This window comes from Ahaetulla prasina, chromosome 7 (genome assembly GCF_028640845.1).
Source record: "Ahaetulla prasina isolate Xishuangbanna chromosome 7, ASM2864084v1, whole genome shotgun sequence".
Taxonomy (NCBI): domain Eukaryota; kingdom Metazoa; phylum Chordata; class Lepidosauria; order Squamata; family Colubridae; genus Ahaetulla; species Ahaetulla prasina.
The window spans coordinates 102042369-102063548 of record NC_080545.1 but is presented as its reverse complement, the minus strand read 5'-3'; the positions used below and the strand labels follow the sequence as shown (position 1 = coordinate 102063548).

The 21180-nt window shown below is 45.1% G+C and overlaps 2 protein-coding genes across 2 annotated transcripts; one reads left to right on the top strand and one right to left on the bottom strand.

The window, feature by feature from the left end:
• The first annotated feature begins 238 nt into the window (after positions 1-238).
• Positions 239-7455, top strand: LOC131202382 (C-type lectin mannose-binding isoform-like). Its single transcript, XM_058191315.1, has 5 exons — positions 239-296; positions 1302-1396; positions 2397-2537; positions 5776-5890; positions 7326-7455. Exons 1-5 carry the CDS (start codon positions 239-241, stop codon positions 7391-7393), a joined length of 477 nt encoding a protein of 158 aa, XP_058047298.1. The 3' UTR covers positions 7394-7455.
• A 3931-nt stretch (positions 7456-11386) lies between these two features.
• Positions 11387-20235, bottom strand: LOC131202622 (C-type lectin lectoxin-Phi1-like). The gene is made up of 5 exons (XM_058191727.1): positions 20181-20235; positions 18058-18170; positions 16744-16890; positions 13745-13859; positions 11387-11457 (listed from the first exon to the last, which is right to left on the bottom strand). Exons 1-5 carry the CDS (start codon positions 20233-20235, stop codon positions 11387-11389), a joined length of 501 nt encoding a protein of 166 aa, XP_058047710.1.
• Positions 20236-21180: the final 945 nt, after the last annotated feature.

Here is a 21180-nt window from a genome sequence, read left to right as displayed (position 1 = left end):
CATTGTGCAGCAATTTAATGACAGCCACTGGGCTCCCATCAAAGCTGTTGCATGGCCACGAAGAGAGAAACAGGGTCCATCTGAATGACTGCAAATCTGCAAGACAAAAATTGGGGTTCTAAGCTTGGGACCAGATTGAACAGGGGGTTCCCCTTTCTGATTGGGACCTTGAACAGCTCTCGTTTCCCCTTCTCATTTTCCCCCCTTTGCTCCCCTCTGCAGGAAAGAAAAGAAGACCATGGGGCGATTCATCTTTGTGATCCTCGGTTTGCAGGTTGTGGCCCTCTGTCTAAGTGGTGAGTTCGAGAAGGGTCTCTCGTGTCCAGAGAGGCCAAGTCTTTTGCATCTGAATCTCCTCCTAATTAGACCCCCAGCATTAGAATAGAATAGAATAGAATAGAATAGAATAGAATAGAATAGAATAGAATAGAATAGAATAACAGAGCTGGAAGGGACCTTGGAGGTCTTCTAGTCCAACCCCCTGCTCAAGCAGGAGAACTTCTACCATTTCAGATAAATGACTTTTTAGACTCTTCGAAATCTCCAGTGATGGAGCACCCACAACTTCTGGTGGCATGCTGTTCCACTGGTTTGTTGTCCTCCCTGTTAGAAAGTTTCTTGTCCTATACCTTGAGATGTTTTGGAGAAGTGCCTCCTCTCCCTGAAGTTACTTTTATTCCTGTTTGACTTATTGTGCAATTTAGATCCCGCCTTATCTATCTGTGCCAAGAGCCAGCAGGACTGTTTGCAACAAAGCAAAATTCATGCAACTGAAATTCAGAATCGTGAATACAATTACAGGTTAAACACTTAGCAAAACATACATGCTTGCATAATTTGGGTTCTGCGTAAGTAGAGGACCTTCCAGCTCTTGCTAGGGATTAGTTTCCATGGGAGCCACACAAGAGAAGGCCTTTCCCCACAGATCTAAGAGCTGAGCATCTGGCAGGAACATCTTCAGAAGATCTTTTCCTGGGCGGTGGGTAGTGGGAGGGACAATCTCACAAATCTTAATCCTCTGAGACCCTTGAGCAGTTATAGGACATCCAGGAGACAAGTGCAAATCCTTCTGGACTGACAGATGTGATCCACACACTTTGCCCTGTCAAGAGCTTGGGTCTTGAAGAAACCAGTCTTCCTCCTCCTCCTCCTTTTCTCCTGGTTATCTTCTCATTTGTAGACCTAGCTGTCTCCTCCTCTTCCTCCTCCCCCTCCTCTTCCTCCCCCTCCTCTTCCTCCTCCTCCCCCTCCTCATTTTCTCCTGGCCACCTTCCCCTTCAGCTTCCTCTCTTCCCACACAGGAGCCAAAGGCGGCTGTTGTCCACGTGACTGGCTCCCCATGAATGGGTTGTGCTACAAGGTTTTTGAGGAACAAAAGAACTGGACCAGTGCAGAGGTTAGAAGTGTTTGTGCGCTTGTGAATTTCCTAGTTCAGGCAGAGCCAAGGAGGACCTGGATGGGTGTGTGAAAAATCAGTAAAGATCATGATTTTAGGATAGCCTGAAATGCAAGTATCTGTGCAAAATATGGGCTTTCATATAGATATAGTCTTTCATGGCCAATGTGCAATGTTGAGTGAATGCCTTCCAGACAATAGACTTCCTGAGGTTTTGCCACCAACTCTGGCTGGCCTCTTCAGACATCCTGTCGTGTCCCACTCCTCCGCTGACGGCCGGGTCGTGGAAGTCCGTATCAAGCGTGCCTCTGCAGCTCTGCCAAAGTCCTATCAGAGTTCTCAAGGCAGGCAGGAGACCAGGAAGTGACTTCAGCAATCCAAGTTAGCCTTTGCCTGACTCAGAGAATGCCAGAAAGCAGATCCTTTATATAGGCCATGAGGTGTGGCTCCACAACTCAGCACTTATCCAGGCCTGCCCCTCCCTTCCTTTTGCTGACGTCGCCTCTCCATTCTCTGGAAGCATGGGTCTATCCATTGCATCGTTTCATCTCCAGCTGTTGGTAATCTCAGCTCGTGGCTGGCTTCAGGCGCACATGCTATCGGAGGGAGGTTTGTTTGTTCGGCCTGTCCGGGCATGGTGCCAGGGCTGGGAGCTGGAGGCACGCCAGGACATTCTTCTGAACTATCAGCGTCTGGCAGGAGATAAGAGGGGCCCGGCTGCGGCAGGGGGAGCGAGCGAGACACAACACATCCTGGGACCACCTTGAGTTTGAAGTGATGGGGATCTGAGATTTTAACCAATGAATACATTCACAATTTATTCACAGGTGATCATGTAAGGAGCTGCTCAGGAGCTGCAGACTCTAGCAAAGACATCCTCAGGGGTCAACAGAATCAAGATGGGTGGCTAGGACCCTTCAGTCAGCTCTCTGCTCTTTCCTACATGCCCAAAACTTCAGCTTCTCTGCTGAAGGAGGGTCTTTTACTGTTCTTTTTCCAGATGTTCTGCAGGAAACACAAGCCAGGCTGCCACCTCGCCTCCATCCATAGCATGGCACAATCAGCTGACTTGGCTGAGTATATCTCTGACTATCTCACAAGGAAAACCCATGTCTGGATTGGACTGAATGACCCACGGAAAGTAGGTCTCTTTCTGCTGATAATGTTCCCAGATCCATATTTACCATTTCTAAGGGGCTTTGGGATGGTTCGTCCAATGGGAGGTAGGGATCTCTTGCCTTGGACAAAACCTCTGAAAATTGTTATTTATCGCAGTGCTGTCTCTCCTTCCTCTCGCCAACCTTTCCTGCCCACTTAAAGAACTGACCACTGTCTTTAAAGCGCCAAAGGACCGGACACTGCTCTGACCCACATCCCAGGATCAAGGCCTTCTCACACTCAGCTCCTCCTTCAATCGGACCTCTTCTTTTTGGCCCATTGGGTGGCTTCTAAACCTTCTTGAAACTCTGGTAGGCCATTAACTCAGGGACTTGCAGGGACTGGCCTGGGAGGGCTGTTCTTGCCTCCCCTCTTTTTGTGTGTGCAGATTTTACTCATTTCTGCTCCCAGCAGGCTTTCAGCTTGTGTTTTGTTGCATTTGCAATTCTGGAAAATACATAATCATATATAAAGTAGAGAACTTTCTCTGAAATTGAGTTTAGTTCCTGGTAAATTCCTGAGTAGAAATGTCATTTTCTGGCAACAATACAGAAGGGAGAGGGGGGAGGGGGGAGGGAGGTAGAGAGGGAGATAAATTGCATTTTCAATTCCTGAAAAATGCTTGATATAACACTAGCACTTAGATTTCTATATTGCCCCATAGTGCTTTTACAGCCCTCTCCAAGGGTCAGCATAGTGCCGCCAACCAAACAATCTCAGAAGGATGGAAAGCTGACTCAACCTTGAGCTGGTCAGAATTGAACTGCTGGCAGTGAGCAGAATTAGCCTGCAATTCTGCATTCTAGCCTCTGCGCCACCATGGCTCTTATATTGACCATGTTAAAGGAAGGAAAATTTTCTTGGACGTCATTTCATTTCCCAGTGACTTTCCGAACACAAGGACTCTTTACTGGCAATCACACATCCACCTCCCCCCCAAATTCCCAGGATGTTATTCAGCTTCCAAGCATAAGTTGACTTTGTAAAAATACAAATAGAATGAGACTATTGCCTTACACAATGTAAGCCGCCCTGAGTCTTCGGAGAAGGGCGGGATATAAATGTAAATAAAAAAAATAAAATAACCGATAGTCCTGGGATTCTGCAGATACTCTCCCACCACATTCATGGGGTTGATCCTATTTATCTCTCTGGTCAATATTGTTCAGTGCTGCCACCAAGCTGGGCATCAGGCACAGAGGCTTTGAAGCTGAGTTGGTGACTCCATGGACATTTAAAGGTGGTTTTCTTTGGGGTTTTCTGTTTCCGGATCTCAGCATTGTCACTTATCCAAATGTTCAAGTTTCACCACCACCATTCTTAGCTGAGGGGTGTGCGTGTGTGTTAGAGAGAGAGAGAGAGAGAGAGAGACAGACAGACAGACAGACAGACAGACAGACAGACAGACAGACAGAAGAGCAGCTGTGATAATTGAAGGCCTGGAACCTAAAACCTATGAAGAATGGTTGCAGGACCTGGGTATGGCTAGTCTAGAGGAAAAAAGGACTAGTGGTGACATGATAGCAGTATTCCAGTTTTGACAGACTGTCACAGAGATGGGGGGTCAACTTATTCTCCAAAGCCCCTGAAGGCAGGACAAGAAACAATGGACGGAAACTCTTCAAGGAGAGAAGCAACCTGGAATTAAGGAGAAAGATCCTAACAATGGGGACAATTAACCAGTGAAACTGCCTGCCTCCAGAAGTTGTGGCTGCTTCATCACTGGAGGTTTTTGAGAAGAGACTGGACAGCCATTTGTCTGGAATGGTACAGGGTCTCCTGCTCGAGCAGGAGGTTGGAATAAAAGACCTCCAAAGCAGTGGTGAAATTCAAAAATTTTCCCTACGGGTTCTGTGGGCGTGGCTTGGTGGGCATGGCTTGGTGGTAATTTGACTGGGTGGGTGTGGCCAACTTGTAAAATGTGGTGAAAGTTACTTAATGCTATTGCTTAGCACCAAAATTTTGGGCACAATTGTGCATAAGTTCTTTCTTTCTTTCTTTCTTTCTTTCTTTCTTTCTTTCTTTCTTTCTTTCTTTCTTTCTTTCTTATCTCTCTTTCTCTTTCTCTCTCTCTCTCTCTCTCTCTCTCACACACACACACCTGGTCTGGGCATATAGATAGAGCCCTTCCTGGGGAGTTTTCCTGCACGGATGCACCCGGCAGCAGTGGCGGTGGGGGGGACAGAGCTTGCCTGGGCTCTCCCACCGTCCTAGAACTGTGCCACGCTGGGGGGTTTTCCTGTGCGGCTGCGGTGCCAGCACCAGTGAAGGTGGCAGCACACCCTGTCCTTCAGGGACCCGAGGGTGGGTGGCCCGGCCCAAAAGTGTTGCATCCCCTATCATGAGCTGGATGCAGGGGGAAAGGCAAATGGGTGGCAGTCAGCCAAAGGCCCTGTGGAAGCCGGCCAAGAAAGCCGGGTGCACCAGGCCCAAAAGGTAAGTGAGCCTTGCCATGTCCCCCCCGAGGCCAAGCACAGCAGGTCTCCCTCCCCTCCCCACCGCCAGCATCGGCTTACCTTCTAGATCCTCCGCCAGCATATTCCGCATGCCCATCATCCCAATGGGCCCAGTGTGTTGGTAAGGCTGACAGCAGCAGCCGCGGGACATCCGCCTGGCACCTGCCCTCCCGGAACACCTCCGCTGCCCCTCTCAGCCCCAGAGCAGTGGCTGTGTCTCCACCAAGGGCCGCCCACCCACCCATTGCCCGGGCTGGGCTGGACGCCGACCTCGGATGGCAAGCGGACATTGGGGATGACTGGAAACGCAGCGTGGAAGACAGGCAAGCATGACAGGGCTGTGAGAAGGGAGTCGGCTGCTAGCTCCCTTCCCCGCAGCCCTGCTATGCTTGTCTGCCTTCCACATGGTCTTTCGCTTGCCTGTCTTCACAAGCTGGTCATGGGAATGCCGGGAAGGCCAAGTGGAAGGCAGGAAAGCATGCAGGGCTGTGGGTCATGGGCCAGTTCGGGGGCATGGCCAGCCAGCAATTGCTACCGGTTTGGTGAACCAGCCCCAATCTCTGCTACTGGTTCACCCGAACCGGTCTGGACCGGTAGTATTTCACCCCTGCTCCAAGGTCCCTTCCAGGTCTATTCTGATCGATAGATTGAAAAAGAAAGAGATGATATATTTGATCTGTCTTGAAAATGTTCGTCTCTGATCGGGGCCCTACAGAATCCAACCCCCTGCCTTTGTTAGCTAACATGGCTTCCCTGTCATTCCAGCAACGCATCTGGGAGTGGTCAGACCGATCCTGCGTTGACTACTTGTCCTGGAATCAAGGAGAGCCCAACAACAAAGATAACAAAGAGTACTGTGTCCACCTCTGGACCCCGACAGGTATGGCAAGATGGTGGGGACACAACTCAGGGTGTGCTTCCAACAATGAGGACAAATGTGATCCATCTTGGGACACTCACCCCTTGACAACTGATGGTCTTTATTGATACCTTGGTTTCTAAGCTTTCACAGTCGAACACCCTATTAGAGCAAAGGGAACACAAACCTCTGTGGGATAAATAGAAATGAAGGCCATAACTCCTTCAAACACTCAAACTGTATATACCTATTATTAAGAATAGAATAGAATGGAATGGAATGGAATGGAATGGAATGGAATGGAATAGAATAGAAAATGTGGAATAGAATAAATGGAATGGAATAGAATAGAAAATGTGGAATAGAATAAATGGAATGGAAATAGGATAGGATAGGATAGGATAGGACAGGACAGGACAGGACAGGACAGAACAGGACAGGACAGGATAGGATAGGATAGGATAGGATAGGATAGGATAGGATACAGAGAATAATAGAGAAAAGGATAGGGGAAAATAGCATAGCATAGCATTAGAACTAGAACTGGAATAGGGATTCTTTATTGGCCAAGCGTGATTGGACACATTACAGGACCATCATCACATAAGCTCCATCTTAACCTTCTTCCCAAAGGCCTTTGTTGTCACAGGACATTTAGCTTTTTGTTGTTTCTTGTCTTGCTTAAATATATATCAAATATCTACTCCCATTGCAGCCAGAAGAATCTCAGATGATTTTAGTGTTTAGCATCCAGAGGGAGGGCTCAGTATGCAAGCTTTCCTGGTGTGCTTTGCAGTGAAGGAGAGATGGTGCAGGTGAGGTGTATCCATGCTACAAGTAGAGTTCCCTGCTGAGAGTTAGGACAGTCCCAGCCAGCGATGATACAATCTGGCCAGGGTATCACAGCTGCAACCACAGCATGCCCCTGCTCTTCTGTGCAAGCTACAAAGTCTAATTGAGGGGCCTCTTTGCAAGCCACAATACTGGTTCCCGTACCCATCATCCAGGGATGTCCTTAGCAGATGGTAAAAAAAAAAGAGGGGGGGAGGGTCAATGTAACAGTCTTGACAGTGAAATCAAAGCTCCATCCAATTTTCACCTGTAAAAGAGGTGAGGCGTGAGCTTAAATGGACTCCAGAGGATGGTAGAGGACAGGAAGGCCTGGAGGAATGTTGTCCATGGGGTTGCGATGGGTCGGACAAAACTTCGCAACTAACAACAGCAAAACTCAAACTTTTTGCTGCCATCTTGTGGCTGAGCAGAGCTTGGCAGGCAAAGCCTGGTTGCCCTATCCTGATTTGTTGGCTAGGCAACCAGCTGGACCAAAAGCCCATATTTGCACATGACGTTCTCCACCTGCGGTTTCTTCATGTTGCCCTGCAGATGAGGTCAGAGCCACTGGAATATTCTGGGAGTCTGAGGGAGTCACTGCAAAACTTTTTCTTTTGCTGTCCAGGTTACAAGAACTGGAACGATACGCCCTGTGACACCGCCTATCCTTTCATCTGCCAGTGCAGATTCTAGTGCAAATGGCTCCTTTCCTTGCTCTGCAGTGAGCGAAGCGCCTGGCGAAGTCTGGGGAAGCGATGAAGTCCTGCCAAAATCTCTGCTCTGCACCCCTTCCCTTAATGCAGGGGGTCCCAAACTTATACCTCGCACTCCTAGAACTCTTCTGCTATATTCTCCCATCCCTTTAAAATAAATAAATAAATATATGCATAGAATTATACATATATATTATACATATGAAACTTCTAAGCCCAAGTTTTTGCACCCCCTGGAATATCTTCTTGTACGCCTTGTTGGTAACTGCTGCTTTAATGGATGCTTTCTGTAGCTTGGATCTGACCTTGCTCCTCCTCATGGGCCAGAAAGTCAAATAAAATCTATCCAGCATGACTGCCCTCCATTATTCTGCAGAACCCAGGAGATGGTTGAAGTCCCAAACTCAAAACCCCCGAAGGACTTATTTCATCCATCTTGGGACACCCACCAGTGGGCAACTGATGACCTTTGTTGACCTCCTTAGATTCTAAGCTCTCACAGCCCAATTCTCTAAACAGCCAAGGGAAGGTCCAGAAAGAGATATGTGGTGTGATGTTCTTCCACTACTGAAAATTGCCTGCAGTAATACCCAGGCCAACAAATTGGCCAATCCCATCACCAGCTTCTTGGTTGGCCTCGGTCCCTTCCTCTTCATCATCCTGTCCTATTTCTGTATTTTGGCCTCCATTGTCCGGATTCCTTCCAATACCGGCAGACGCAAAGCCTTCTTCACTTGTGCATCACACATTGCTGTGGTAACTCTTTATATCGGAAACGGGTTTCTGAACTACAACCAGCCAAGTTCTGGCTACTCCCTAGAAAGCGACGCCCTGATTTCCATAATGTTTTGCATTGTCACCCCCATCCTGAACCCCTTAATCTACAGCCTCCACAACAAGGAGGTGAAGGAAGCCAGGAGGAAGGTTTTCAATGGCTGGAGAGCAGCGTTCTATTTATTTATTTTATTTGTCACACAGTATATATAAGCATAAGCATGAAATAACTATACAATATAGCATATATATGAGTATAAGTATGTAATAACTATATTAATTGGATATAACGAAAGGAAACAATAGGACAGGAATGGTAGACACATAAGAGTTAACATAAGAGTTAGTGCTCTTATGCACGCCCCTTACAGACCTCTTAGGAATGGGGTGAGGTCAATGGTAGATAGTTTTTGGTTGAAGCTTTGGGGATTTTGGGAAGAGACCACAGGGTCAGGTGGTGTGTTCCAAGCATTAACAACTCTGTTACTGAAGTCATATTTTCTGCAATCAAGATTGGAGCGGTTCTCTTCATTTGGAGATGCTTTTATTTATTTATTTTATTTATTTAATCAAATTTTTATACCGCCCTATCTCCCGAAGGACTCAGGGCGGTTTACAGCCCGATAAAAATACAAATATAATACAAGATAAAACACTAATTAAAAAACTTATTTAAATAGGCCAAAATTTAAAATTACAATTAAAATGATAAAACCCCATTAAAACCCCATTTTCTCTTTGAACCTCGCATTTGTGTGTTCCCCAAGAAAAATGAAAGTGGTGCACAAGAACCTGGAGGCTAAAGCATATAAAGAATGGTGCTGGAATTGGGTATGTCTGGTTTAATAAAAAGAAGGACTAGGGGAGACATGATAGCAGTGTTCCAATATCTCAGGGGTTGCCACAAAGAAGAGGGAGTCAAACTATTCTCCAAAGCACCTGAGGGCAGGACAAGAAACAATGGGTGGAAACTCATCAAGGGGATGATCATCCTGATGGGCCAGAAAGTCGAATAAATTCTGCTTTAGCATGACTGGCCTTGTTTATTTTGGAGACCCAGGAGACGGTTGAGGTCCAAAGCTTTAAGACCTTTGAATTTTCTTCAGGGCGAGGCTCAGCTTTAAGGGGGAGGGGGGGAGGGCATCTCTAAAGAATCCGTAGAGATTCTCAGTCATCCAGGTCAGGGCTGTCCCAACGGTGCTTTTTCAGGAGGCAACTGGACTTTTTTGTTTTTTTCTTTTGAAGAGGTTTCGCTTCTCATCCAATCTCATCCAATTCTCATCCAATCTCATCCAATTCTCATCAATTGTGTTGTAAATGTTGTACCTTGATGAACGTATCTTTTCTTTTATGTACACTGAGAGCATATGCACCAAGACAAATTCCTTGTGTGTCCAATCACACTTGGCCAATAAAATTCTATTCTATTCTATTCTATTCTATTCTATTCTATTCTATTCTATTCTATTCTATTCTATTCTAATCTTCACTTCTTCAGCTCTGACTTGACAGTGGGGAATGGAAGGATTTCTATTCTTTGCAGACAGCTGGTCATTTGCATCCTTTTAGAGGGTCACTGAGGCCGCTTGGAGGTTTATCTGTGTCCTCAGGATCACCTGAGTGGTGCAAATGGTTCCTGTAGTCTGCAGTTTTTCCTCTGGAAGCCCATTCCTCCTCCCACACCATTCAAAGGGTCTTCATCCCAAATTGTATGGCTAAAAGTCTGTAGAGATTCTCAATATCTTTTAAGAAGGACCATCCATTGATGCTTTGATGCTTTTTTGCACTTTCACCTCCTTTTCATTGGAGGGTTGAGAATCTGTTGAGGAGGAAGAGGACGACTGTGTTTCATGCAGACATTTCATGACCCAACTAGGAAACAACATCAGTGCTAGAAGGAAGGGGAGTTTGCAGGGATGAGGAGGAAGAAGAGGAGAAGGAGGACCGTGGGGTCTTTGGTGCTCTCTGAGTTTGGTTGTTTTCATGAAGACATTTCATGACCCAACTAGGAAACAGCATCAGTGCTAGAAGGAAGGGGAGTTTGAAAGGAGGAGGAGGAGGTCGTGGTTCTACTTTCCCTACCCAGAACGCACAAAAAATGGGGAAACAGGAGAAAGGAAAAACGTATCTCTATTTTTCTGCTCCTTTCTGTGCTCTGTTTTTCTGATCTCTGCTCGGGAGACTCGGTGGTCATCAGCCCAGCCCCAACCCAAATGGCAGGCAATGCAAAAAGGACTTTGGGGGGGGCAGGTGGCTTGGTGTCTACTTTCCCCCTTTTGGTATCTCAAATCATTTTTTAGAATTCTAGCAAAGAAAAAAGAGTGAAACCCCGACTTCCTTTTTTTCCTCATTCCTTTCTACATTAACTCCAAACATAGGACCGTAAATCCTCTTTTTCCCCAGATTGAGGTGTTGTTTTTATTTATTTATTTTAAATATATTTTTTAAATTTTTAATAGAATGAAGGGAACCAAAGATTACCGTCTTGGAAGGGTTGTTTTTAAAAAGGGAAACAGGAAAACTGTGGGGGGGGGGCAGACCCTGCCTTGGAACTACTGGGAGCGATTGCATGAAGAATTTATATTCTCCCACAAAGAAGGAAAGGGAGACTAGTAGAGATCTATTCCAAGCTATTTAGCTCTCTTCAGGTAGCCATACCTTTCTGGGATTCAAACTTGGGCTGCTTATATATTAGGTAGATGTATTGACCTCTAAGCCACGGGCTCTCCTTGCTTTGTCAGCTACACCAGGGGAGAGATTAAGCGCCTTTTCTGGTGAGACTGGTCTATCAGGGCAACCTGGTCTGCCCAAATAGGTTGCTTCTGATTGCATGAAGAATGACATAATTGTGGAAAAACACACCAGCACCATAGTGAGCCAATAAGGTTGCATTGTGTGTGTTGTGACCAGAAATTCCCCTGCAGACACAACACCCTCTTCCCTCTGGGACTCATTCAGGGAGGGGCCCTGGATCCCCTGGGAAAGAAAAGCCAAATGCAAGACAAGAGCTGAGCAATAGACTTTATTATCAAGGGGACGGCAAGGTCTTCAGAAAGAGGGGAAGAGAAGCAAGATTAGAGGAACCAACTGCTTGACATTCAGCTGGTCTTTCGGGCAAAGAAGTTTTGCACATGAAGAAGGTCTCAGCTCAGGTTTCCAATCAATGGGGAGCCCCTCTAACTCCATCTGCAGACTTGGCTTAAGCGGGAGTCCATTTGCAGATAAATGAAAGTTTCTTATTACAGTCTATATCAACCCATTCCAAGCGCTCTGAAAGAAAGGAACATGGGAGGTTATTACCATTAAATTGGGCTACTTGCATCATTTTCCCAAGAACAACTGCCTAGCCCATGTGCTCTCCCATGGGCAGTGTCAGGTGCAAATAACCAGGAAGATTCATTGAGTCTGAAGCACAGAAGAGTTTATTATCACCACCTAGACACAAGAATACTATGGATGCGGTGGCTCGATGGCTAAGACGCTGTGCTTATTGATCGAAAGATCGGCAGTTCAGCAGTTCGAATCCCTAGTGCTGCCGTGTAACGGGGTGAGCTCCCATTACTTGTCCCAGCTTCTGCCAACCTAGCAGTTTGAAAGCATGTAAAAAATGCAGGTAGAAAAATAGGGACCACCTTTGGTGGGAAGGTAACAGTGTTCCGTGCACCTTTGGCATTGAGTCATGCCAGCCACATGACCAAGGAGATATCTTTGGACGGCAGTGGCTCTTCATCTTTGAAATGGAGATGAGCACCGCCCCCTAGAGTCGGGAACGACTAGCACATATGTGTGAGGGGAACCTTTACCTTTATACACAAGAATCTAGTCATGAGTCTTGTATCCAGTGTTGGGATTCAGCCAGTTCGCACCACTTCGGGAGAACCGGTTGTTAACTGTCTGAACAGTTTGGCAAACTGGTTGTTGGAAGAAATCATTAGAGCAGAGAACCGGTTGTTAAATTACTTGAATCCCACCACTGCTTGTATCCAGTTCTGATCACCCAAATATAAAAAGATGCTGAGACTCTAGAAAGAGTGCAGAGCAGAGCAACAAAGAGGATTAAGGGGCCAGAGGCTAAAACATCTGAAGAACGGTTGCAGGAACTGCAATCATTCATTCTACTTGAATGAAAAGAAGGATCAGGGGTGATATGATAGCAGTCTTCCAATATCTGAGTGGCTCCTATCAAGATGAGGGGTGGTGGTGTCAAACTATTCTCCAAAGCACCAAAAGGCAAGAGAAGAAACAATGGATGGAAACTAACCAAAAAGAGAAGCAACCTAGAACTAAGGAGAAAGGTCCTAATGGTGAAAGCAATCAACCAACGGAATAGCTTGCACTCAGGAGTTGTGGATGCTCCTTCACTGGAGGGTTTCAAAAAGAGATTGGACAACCATTTGTCTGAAATGTTATACGGTTTGAGTAAAGTTTTTTTTTTTAATTTGAAATTATATCCCGCCCTTCTCCGAAGACTCAGGGCGGCTTACATTGTGTTAAGCAATAGTCTTCATCCATTTGTATATTATATACAAAGTCAACTTTTATTGCCCCCAACAATCTGGGTCCTCATTTTACCTACCTTATAAAGGATGGAAGGCTGAGTCAACCTTGGGCCTGGTGGGACTTGAACCTGCAGTAAGTTGGTCCCTTCCAACTCTATCATTCTATGTTCTATGTTCTAACCAAAGGTCAAAGCTAAATTGGCATTAGATAAGGCTCAACAGAATTCAAGGGGGGGATGGATTAAGGTCTCTTGTGGCGACAGAAAGACTTCAGACAGATGACAAGCTTAACTCTGCCTTCCAGTTCAGCTCAGTTGCATGCTGCAGCTCCCCTCTGATGGGCCCATTTTCGGTGGCTGCCCCCCTGCTCTAGAACAATCTTCCTGCTGAGCTACAACTACAGACTCGACTCTTTCATAAAGGCAGTTAAGAGCCGGGTCTTTCCTCAAGCCTTTGGGTCTCTGCTTGGGGGATTCTGGGAGTTGAAGGCCACACTTCTTAAAGTGGCTCATCTTGAAAAACACCGTATTAATCTACTCTATTTAGATTGCAGTTTTGCACATCTGGCTTACTTTTTAAAATGAAATACAATTGATGTTTGAGGTTGTATGTTTATTTTTTGTTGCTGTGTGCCACTCAGAGTCCCCTTGATTGAACTGGGTGGCCATGGAAATATAAATGTCTGAAACAAAACCAGGCATTCACAAACCTCTCCAGCTTTGACACTGAATGAGAAATAGCAGATAGAAGCAGTTAGACTAGGTTGCCCCTGCGACAAATGCTGAGAGGAGGAACTATCATTTTATGAGACTCTAAAAATAGCTAACATTTGCCTGTTAAGGTTCTCCAATAAATACTTTAAATCAGCCACCTCAAAAAAGAAGCATTATTTCCAGGATTTGTATGGACATCTCCCTTCCCTTCCCTTCCCTTCCCTTCCCTTCCCTTCCCTTCCCTTCCTTGTCTTCCCTTCCCATCTTCCCTCCCCTCCCCTCCTTTCCTGGAATTACAGATGCAAACTCCAACCACACTAAGGAACGAAGGTTTTTCATACTGACCAGTCTGAGGAGAGAGAGCAACGCAAAACTCATCTGTAAACATATTGTTGGGGTCTCCAGCGCGCCATCTGGTATACCTGGATCGTGTCCCATCATTCCAGCGCCATCCAGTAAGCTGTGCAATACAGAATAAAGTACATTGTGGTTGGTGATTGGGAGTTTGGGTTATTGATCCCATTTTTTCCTGAAAATTAAACTCTTTCTATCTATGGAGATTCTCAGGCACCCAGGTCATGGTTGTCCCAATGGTGTTGAAGTGAAGAAGCTTCTTGGATGAGAAGCAAAACGTCTTCACATTAATAGAAGGATATTTGTAGCTCAGATTGGAGACCTTTGTGCTCTCTGAGCTTGAATGTTTTCTTGCAGAAAGTTTCATGACCCAAATAGCTAACATCATCAGTGCTAGAAGGGAATGGGGTTTGTGTCACTACTCTAGGGTATTATCTATCCCAGTTTAACACTCCTTCATTCAAAGCAACAATGAAAATATTGACAAGTGTCCAGTTCTGGCTATTGTGTTTCAGGAAGGGCCTTGACAAATTGTACGGGTCTGGATGGGGAGAAACAGACTCAAGCTCAATCCCTCCAAGACGGAGTGGCTGTGGATGCCGGCACCCCGGTACAGCCAGCTGCAGCCGCAGCTGACTGTGGGGGGTGAGTTATTGGCCCCAATGGAAAGGGTGCACAACTTGGGTGTCCTCTTGGATGGGCGGCTGTCGTTTGACGATCATTTGGCGGCCGTCTCCAAGAGGGCTTTTCACCAAGTACGCTTGGTTCACCAGTTGCGCCCCTTCCTTGACCGGAATGCCTTATGCATGGTCACTCATGCTCTTGTCACTTCCCGTTTGGATTATTGCAATGGTCTCTACATGGGGCTGCCCTTGAAGTGCACCCGGAGGCTGCAGCTAGTCCAGAATGCAGCTGCGCGGGTAATAGTGGGAGCAACTTGTTGCTCCCATGTAACACCAATCCTGCGCAGTTTGCACTGGCTTCCTGTGGTCTTTCAGGTGCGCTTTAAGATTCTGGTTACCACCTTTAAAGTGCTCCATGGCTTAGGGCCTGGGTACTTACGGGACCGCCTGCTATTACCTTATGCCTCCCACCGACCCGTACGCTCACACAGAGAGGGCCTTCTCAGGGTGCTGTCCACCAGACAATGTCGGCTGGCGGCCCCCAGGGGAAGGGCCTTCTCTGTTGGAGCTCCTACGCTTTGGAACGAACTTCCCCCTGGTTTACGTCAAGTGCCTGATCTTCGGACTTTTCGCCGTGAGCTGAAAACGCACCTATTTATTCAAGCGGGACTGGCTTAGAAGTTTTTATTAAATTTTAATTGGGGCTATTTATAATTTAGGGTTTTAAACTGTTTTAAATTTTGGCCATTTTGCAATATGTTTTGTTTTAGTTTTGTTTTAAAGTGTATATTGTGGATTTTTATTTGGCTGTATACTGCCCTGAGTCCTTCGGGAGAAGGGCGGTATAAAAATTGAATAAAATAAATAAATAAATAAATAAATAAATTGAAGAGTGTCCAGAGGAGAACAATCAAGATGATAAGGGGCTTAGAAAGAAATCTTTAGGAGAACTTAAGTTTGGAAACAAGACACATGTTTATCTTGGGGGAGAGAAAGTTGTAGTGAGATATGAAAGGTATCTTCAAAGAGCAAAAAATTGATCTCCAAATCTCTTTCAATTTTACATTATGGGAATATAATTATCAAGATAGCGATGAGTTTCCCTTAATTCTCAAGATGCTGTGAGACAAAATTGGCTGGCTGGTCGGCAATCTACTGGAGTACTGTATGCTTTCAAATGCTGTGCTGAAATCAAGATATATTATGTCCGCAGCATGACCATAATCTACTAAACTACCTGAGGAAACAGTGAGATGAAGATAATTGGGCAGGATTTATTCCGGACAAATGCATACAGATATCTGGGAGTTATGCCATTGTCTTCAAAATGCTTATTGTGCTCACAATAAATGCTTATTGTGATCAATCTCTTTATCACCAGCTCCTCAAGAATCTTCCCAGGTATCAATACCAGACTGTCTACAGCTGCATTTTTGCATTGTGCCTTCCCCCCTTTTAAAGGCAAGGATGTCTTTTTTCCACCTCCAGGTCTGCTGGCAGTTTTATTTATTTATTTGAATTTATATCCCGCCCTTCTCCGAAGACTCAGGGCGGCTTACATTGTGTTAAGCAATAATCTTCATCCATTTGTATATTATATACAAAGTCAACTTAATTGCCCCCAACAATCTGGGTCCTCATTTTACCTACCTTATAAAGGATGGAAGGCTGAGTCAACCTGGTGGGGCTTGAACTTGCAGTAATTGCAAGGAGCTGTGTTAATAATAGACTGCATTAGTCTGTTGAGCCACCAGAGGCCCAGTTCCACCAGTCTCCAGGATTTCTCAAATTCCCAAAAGTTCATCCCAACCATCAACTAATTCCTTCAAAACCTGAGGACTCAAAGTCCTTCATCGGATGAAGGTGTTTCCTGACCATGTTTCCTTCCATTTCAGTTTTCAACCCTGCCCCTTCCTCCTGCTCTTCATACTTCCCTGGTAGAAAAAAAACGGTTTTCTTATTGAAAAACACTGAGCCAATTTAGCTTAATTTGGAATAAATCCTATGAGAGAGAAATCCCTTGCTGACTATAGATCTGCTTCTTTGTGATCTGAAGGGGAATCGGACTCTGGGGAGAATGAACTGCTAGCATTGGGATCTTTTGTCCTTGTGTCTCCTTGTGTCAGGAGCAGCGATGGGATGGTGTTGTGTTTAAACCAACATTGGGACAAAACGAGCATCAGAGAATGGAGATGGAACAAGTTGCTGGTCTTTTCAAGGATGACTCAAGAAACATCTGTATTATGTTATTGGCTGTAAACCGCCCTGAGTCCTTTGGGAGAAGGGCGGTAGAGAAATTCAATAAATGAAATGAAATGTATGGAAACAGCTACTAATTGCTCAGAGACAGGAGGATCGAATACTCACGATATTGGATGTCGAAAGTCGTTGGAGCCCAATCCAGATCCAATTCTTCCCTATGTTTTCTTTAACGATGTAGGCGTTGACGTATTTTGCTTGGGTGTCACTTGTGAAAGATGCTAAATGACCTTTGCATTTGAACTGACACTCTTCCTGCAAAGAGAGAAGAACCAAAAATACCCTCTGAAGAGAAAAGACTTGCTCCTTCAGACTTGCTCCTTGACGGTGGCTGCTTGTTTATCACCAACAAACCAGGTTTTCCGTTGCAGGACTGCTACAATCCAGGCCTACCAATCTGGAGGGTCTTGCAGATTGGGTAGAGAAGGAAGGCCCTCTCAAAGGGGGACCACACGATATGGACTTTGTAATATTGTTATACCTGTTAATCAACATAGCATTTTGTATTTTAATTTATTTCTCTCTCTTTTAAAATGGTGAGACACGGGTTGATCAAACCAGTACAGCCTGAGATGTAGGACAACTTTTTATCCTATGGCTGTATGGATTGATTGACAGCTCCTGACATTTCTAATGACTCTCAGGATGACCCTCACGCTTATGAGCGAGGTATGAGAGTGGTGTCAAAAGTGGGATATCCATAAAAAAGTGGGACATACAAACAAAGTGTGGGAGACAGAGAGAGAAGAGGGAAGGAGGAGGGTGTTTGTGTGTGGAAATAAAGAGACACTCTTAGAGACAAGGGACCACTTTGAAACAAAATGGCTTGAATTTTGGAAGGTTCTCATTTAAGAACCACAATCGAGACTGGCAATTCAGTCATTTAATGAAGCAATTGCTAAGTAAATTGCAACTGCCATAAGTGTGAGGATTGGCCATAAAGATACCTTTCCATCACTGTCATTACTGCAAATGGTTGCTAAGTGAGGATACCTGTTAATCCTATAATTGTTATCCTTGGTCCCACAACATGGATAAGACAATAGCCAAGTTGCACAACGTGTTAAACCACACAATATCCAATACCATTTAAATGTAGCAGTTAGATGTCTCATTCCAGTTTTACTTTCCTTGACAAATTTCACTCAGATATTGAAGTGAAGCCTGCCTATTAAACCCATTCAGATTTATTTTCAAAGTACTAAATTGAAGGGAATTCAACCTACTTAATAAAATATTATATTTCTTTTCGACTTCTATCATTCTTTTAAGGGAGAGTCATACAGCAGGCGCTCTTCATTTAAAAAAAAAATGACATAAACTTTTTGGCATTGTGCACTTTGGAAAAACTCTGGGCCAGATGAAGGGGATTCTTCCTGCTCAGGTGAGTTACCTCAGGTGAGGTACCTCAGGTGTAGTTACCTCAGCTTCTTGAAAGGTGAACAGGTCTTCATAGAACTTGTAGCAATACCACTGGCTCTGCTCTTTATTGGCAAAGCTTCCAGAAGGACAGGCAGTCCGAGCCTTTGGATCATCTGGAGAAACAGAATGAGAAAGCAAAGGGAACGAGAGCACAAGTGAGGGACACAGCCATGGCTCTTGGTGTCAACCCTGGTTTAGTCTTCACATTGCTTCAGGGCTGATACAGCCTGGAGCTGAGAGGCAGGGAAGGGGGATATAGAGATAGCTGGGGTGCTGTAGCCAAATTAAAATTCTTTCCCCTGGGAATCAAGGACATTTCTGCAGGTGTTCGGAAGGTGGAGACCGAGGTCACCTAGCAACTGGACTGTATGCTGATTGGACGATGTGACTGGAGACTCTGGGCAGAAGTAATAAAATTTTACTTTTAATTGGGTGTAAAACTGGCGGGAATGTAGAGCCGGTTTTTCACAAGGAACATGCCAATTTGATATGTCCCAATAAAATAAAATAATAAAATAATAAAAGGGACATGGTGGCTCAGGGGCTAGGACGTTGAGCTTGTTGATCGAAAGGTCGGCAGTTCAGCGGTTCGAATCCCTAGTGCTGCCGTGTAACAGGGTGAGCTCCCGTTACTTGTCCCATCTTCTGCCAACCTAGCAGTGTCGAAAGCACGTAAAAATGCAAGTAGAAAAAATAGGGACCACCTTTGGTGGGAAGGTAACAGTGTTCTGTGCGCTTTTGGCGTTGAGTCATGCCGGCCACATGACCACGGAGACATCTTCGGACAGCGCTGGCTCTTCGGCTTTGAAACGGAGATGAGCACCACCCCCTAGAGTCGGCAACAACTAGCACGTATGTGCGAGGGGAACCTTTACCTTTATCTTTTCATAAAATGTTCTTTGAGGAAATTGCCTGCCTCGGAAATTCTTATTGAATGGGATGTATTACTTGGAACCCTGACATTCCAAAGTTCAGTGGACAATCAATTTTCCCAAAGGGGCCACATTAAGAAACTGAGACTGTTGTGGAGGGCCAAACCAACAGGGCTATGAAGGTCTGGAGGTACGCAGGCACACACATACATAAATGGAAAATAAAAAGTTGCCTTCAAGATAAAGGCAGTGCAGTTATTTTCTTATTTCTTTCGCTAGAGGTGACATGATAGCAGTCTTCCAATATTTGAGGGGCTGCCACAAAGAAGAGGGAGTCAAGCTATTCTCCAAAGCACCTGAAGGCAGGACAAGAAGCAACAGATGGAAACTAACCAAGGAGAGAAGCAACCTGGAACTAAGGAGGAATTTCCTGACAGTGAGAACAGTTAGTCAGTGGAATGATTTGCCTCCAGAAGTTGTGGGGGCTCCAACACTGGAGATTTTTAAGAAAAGATCGGGCAGCCACTTGTATGAAATGGTAGAGGGTCTCCTGCTTGAGCAGCGGGTTGGAGTAGAAGATCTCCAAGTCCAAGGTCTCTTTCAACGCTGTTATTCCGCTATTCTGTTATTCTGCTAATGATCCAGAATCCAAGTAAGACTTCTCCGCAGAATGTTTACTTATGTTTGCTCCACAAATTCATCTTGCACTGATGTCTTCCTTCCTTCTCTTAATTTCACTTGATCCATTGCTCTTCTTGCTTGTCCTACAGTCTGTCTAGGGCATTGAAGGTTGTAGCTCTAGATCTCTGGGCTACCCTGAAGACTCTGAGCCTCTCTAGACTTCTTGCCTTCTTCACTAAGTGAAAATCCTCAGGCTAAGACATTATTAACCTCTCTCCCATTGAACTGGCCGCTGACAGTCCCCAGGCTGTTCACTGCTTAAAATCTTCAAGCCCCTCTAGAAATTAATGATTAATCATCACAGCTGCTGCTTGTACTTATTTATTCTGTGGATGTTTTTACTGTTTTAATTATTTTATAACCTTAGAATTGCCCAGAGTCAACTGTTTGAGTTGGGTGGCTACAGAAAGTGAATAAATAAATAAATTATACCTAGTAATCCTTTGATTGCTTTGCGTATCATTAGCCTCTCTCTTAAAATGTATTTATTAGTTATTAAGAACAATTTGGCTTTTGGACTTCTTTCATAACAAAAAGTGGGATATATCATCAATGCTGGCAACAACTTACCTGCCCAGGTAAGGCTGCCCAAAAGGCCAAAGACGAAGCAAGTGATGAGAAGCATCTCCAGACCTGAGGAGGGAAACAGAAGTTGAGAAGAACCTTGAATGTCCTCCAACAATGCCAGGACACCCCCTTTTCATGTGCCCCTCCCCAGAAGGAAGAACGAGCACTCGTCTCAGCCGTGAAACCCGCCTGTTCGTCTCTGGATTGCAGCCCCTCCCCTCCCCAGTGCTACCCTGAGCAATTGGTAGAGACCCCCGTCTGCCAGGAACCACAGCCTGTAATTCTCAAAATGTTGGTTCTGAGCTTCTGGCTCTTGTAGTTGGTTCCTCCCATTGTCACCATTAAGATGTGGGTAAAAGCAGGTCTGATCCAGGATGTATGGATGGTGTAAAGTCAGAGCAGGCTACCTGGTAGAAGAATATGGAGAAGGGACCCTTAGCTAATCCCCAACCCCAATGAACTCAACACCTAAATGGAAAGGATTCATGTTTTAAGGCCCCCATCTTGATTTTCCTCTTCCATTTCTCTTCATCTCTTCTGTGGACAAGAAAAGCAATTACCGCTACCCACCCTTAATCCTGTGAACCACCTTGGCTGTCAAAAACAAACAACATTAAAAAGTCATAACCACACAAAATGCAAACCATCGATTCGATCTCTTATGAGAGATACAGGACTTTCAGTTGCTTTCTAACACAGATGCTATGATGTTTCATCAGTCAAATAAATTATCTCTTATACGGTTTTTTCCTCCAGGAGTTTGAAAGATTTCAAGCTGTGGGGATTTTTAAAAGGGGGAATATTTCATATTGCATCGAATATTTCCTGATTTTGTTGAAACCCCTTTTGATCAGAACAAGATTCATAGGTACATGGCTGTGGGATGAGAAGTATCCCTGGAGCTATTGCATATAGTTCTTATTAAAACTGTCAAACAGGAACATTGAAAACTAATATAAACAAATATAAAGTAAGGAAGAAGAAAGAAAGAAAGAAAGAAAGA

Excerpts from the sequence above, each read along its gene's own strand:
- LOC131202382 (XM_058191315.1), top strand. The coding sequence starts at position 239 with ATGGGGCGATTCATCTTTGTGATCCTCGGTTTGCAGGTTGTGGCCCTC. Across the intron at positions 297-1,301 it reads TGTGGCCCTCTGTCTAAGTG|GAGCCAAAGGCGGCTGTTGT; the intron begins GTGAGTTCGAGA and ends CTTCCCACACAG. Across the intron at positions 1,397-2,396 it reads AGAACTGGACCAGTGCAGAG|ATGTTCTGCAGGAAACACAA; the intron begins GTTAGAAGTGTT and ends TTCTTTTTCCAG.
- LOC131202622 (XM_058191727.1), bottom strand. The coding sequence starts at position 20,235 with ATGCTTCTCATCACTTGCTTCGTCTTTGGCCTTTTGGGCAGCCTTACC. Across the intron at positions 18,171-20,180 it reads GGGCAGCCTTACCTGGGCAG|ATGATCCAAAGGCTCGGACT; the intron begins GTAAGTTGTTGC and ends CTGTTTCTCCAG. Across the intron at positions 16,891-18,057 it reads TCACCTTTCAAGAAGCTGAG|GAAGAGTGTCAGTTCAAATG; the intron begins GTAACTACACCT and ends CTCTCTTTGCAG.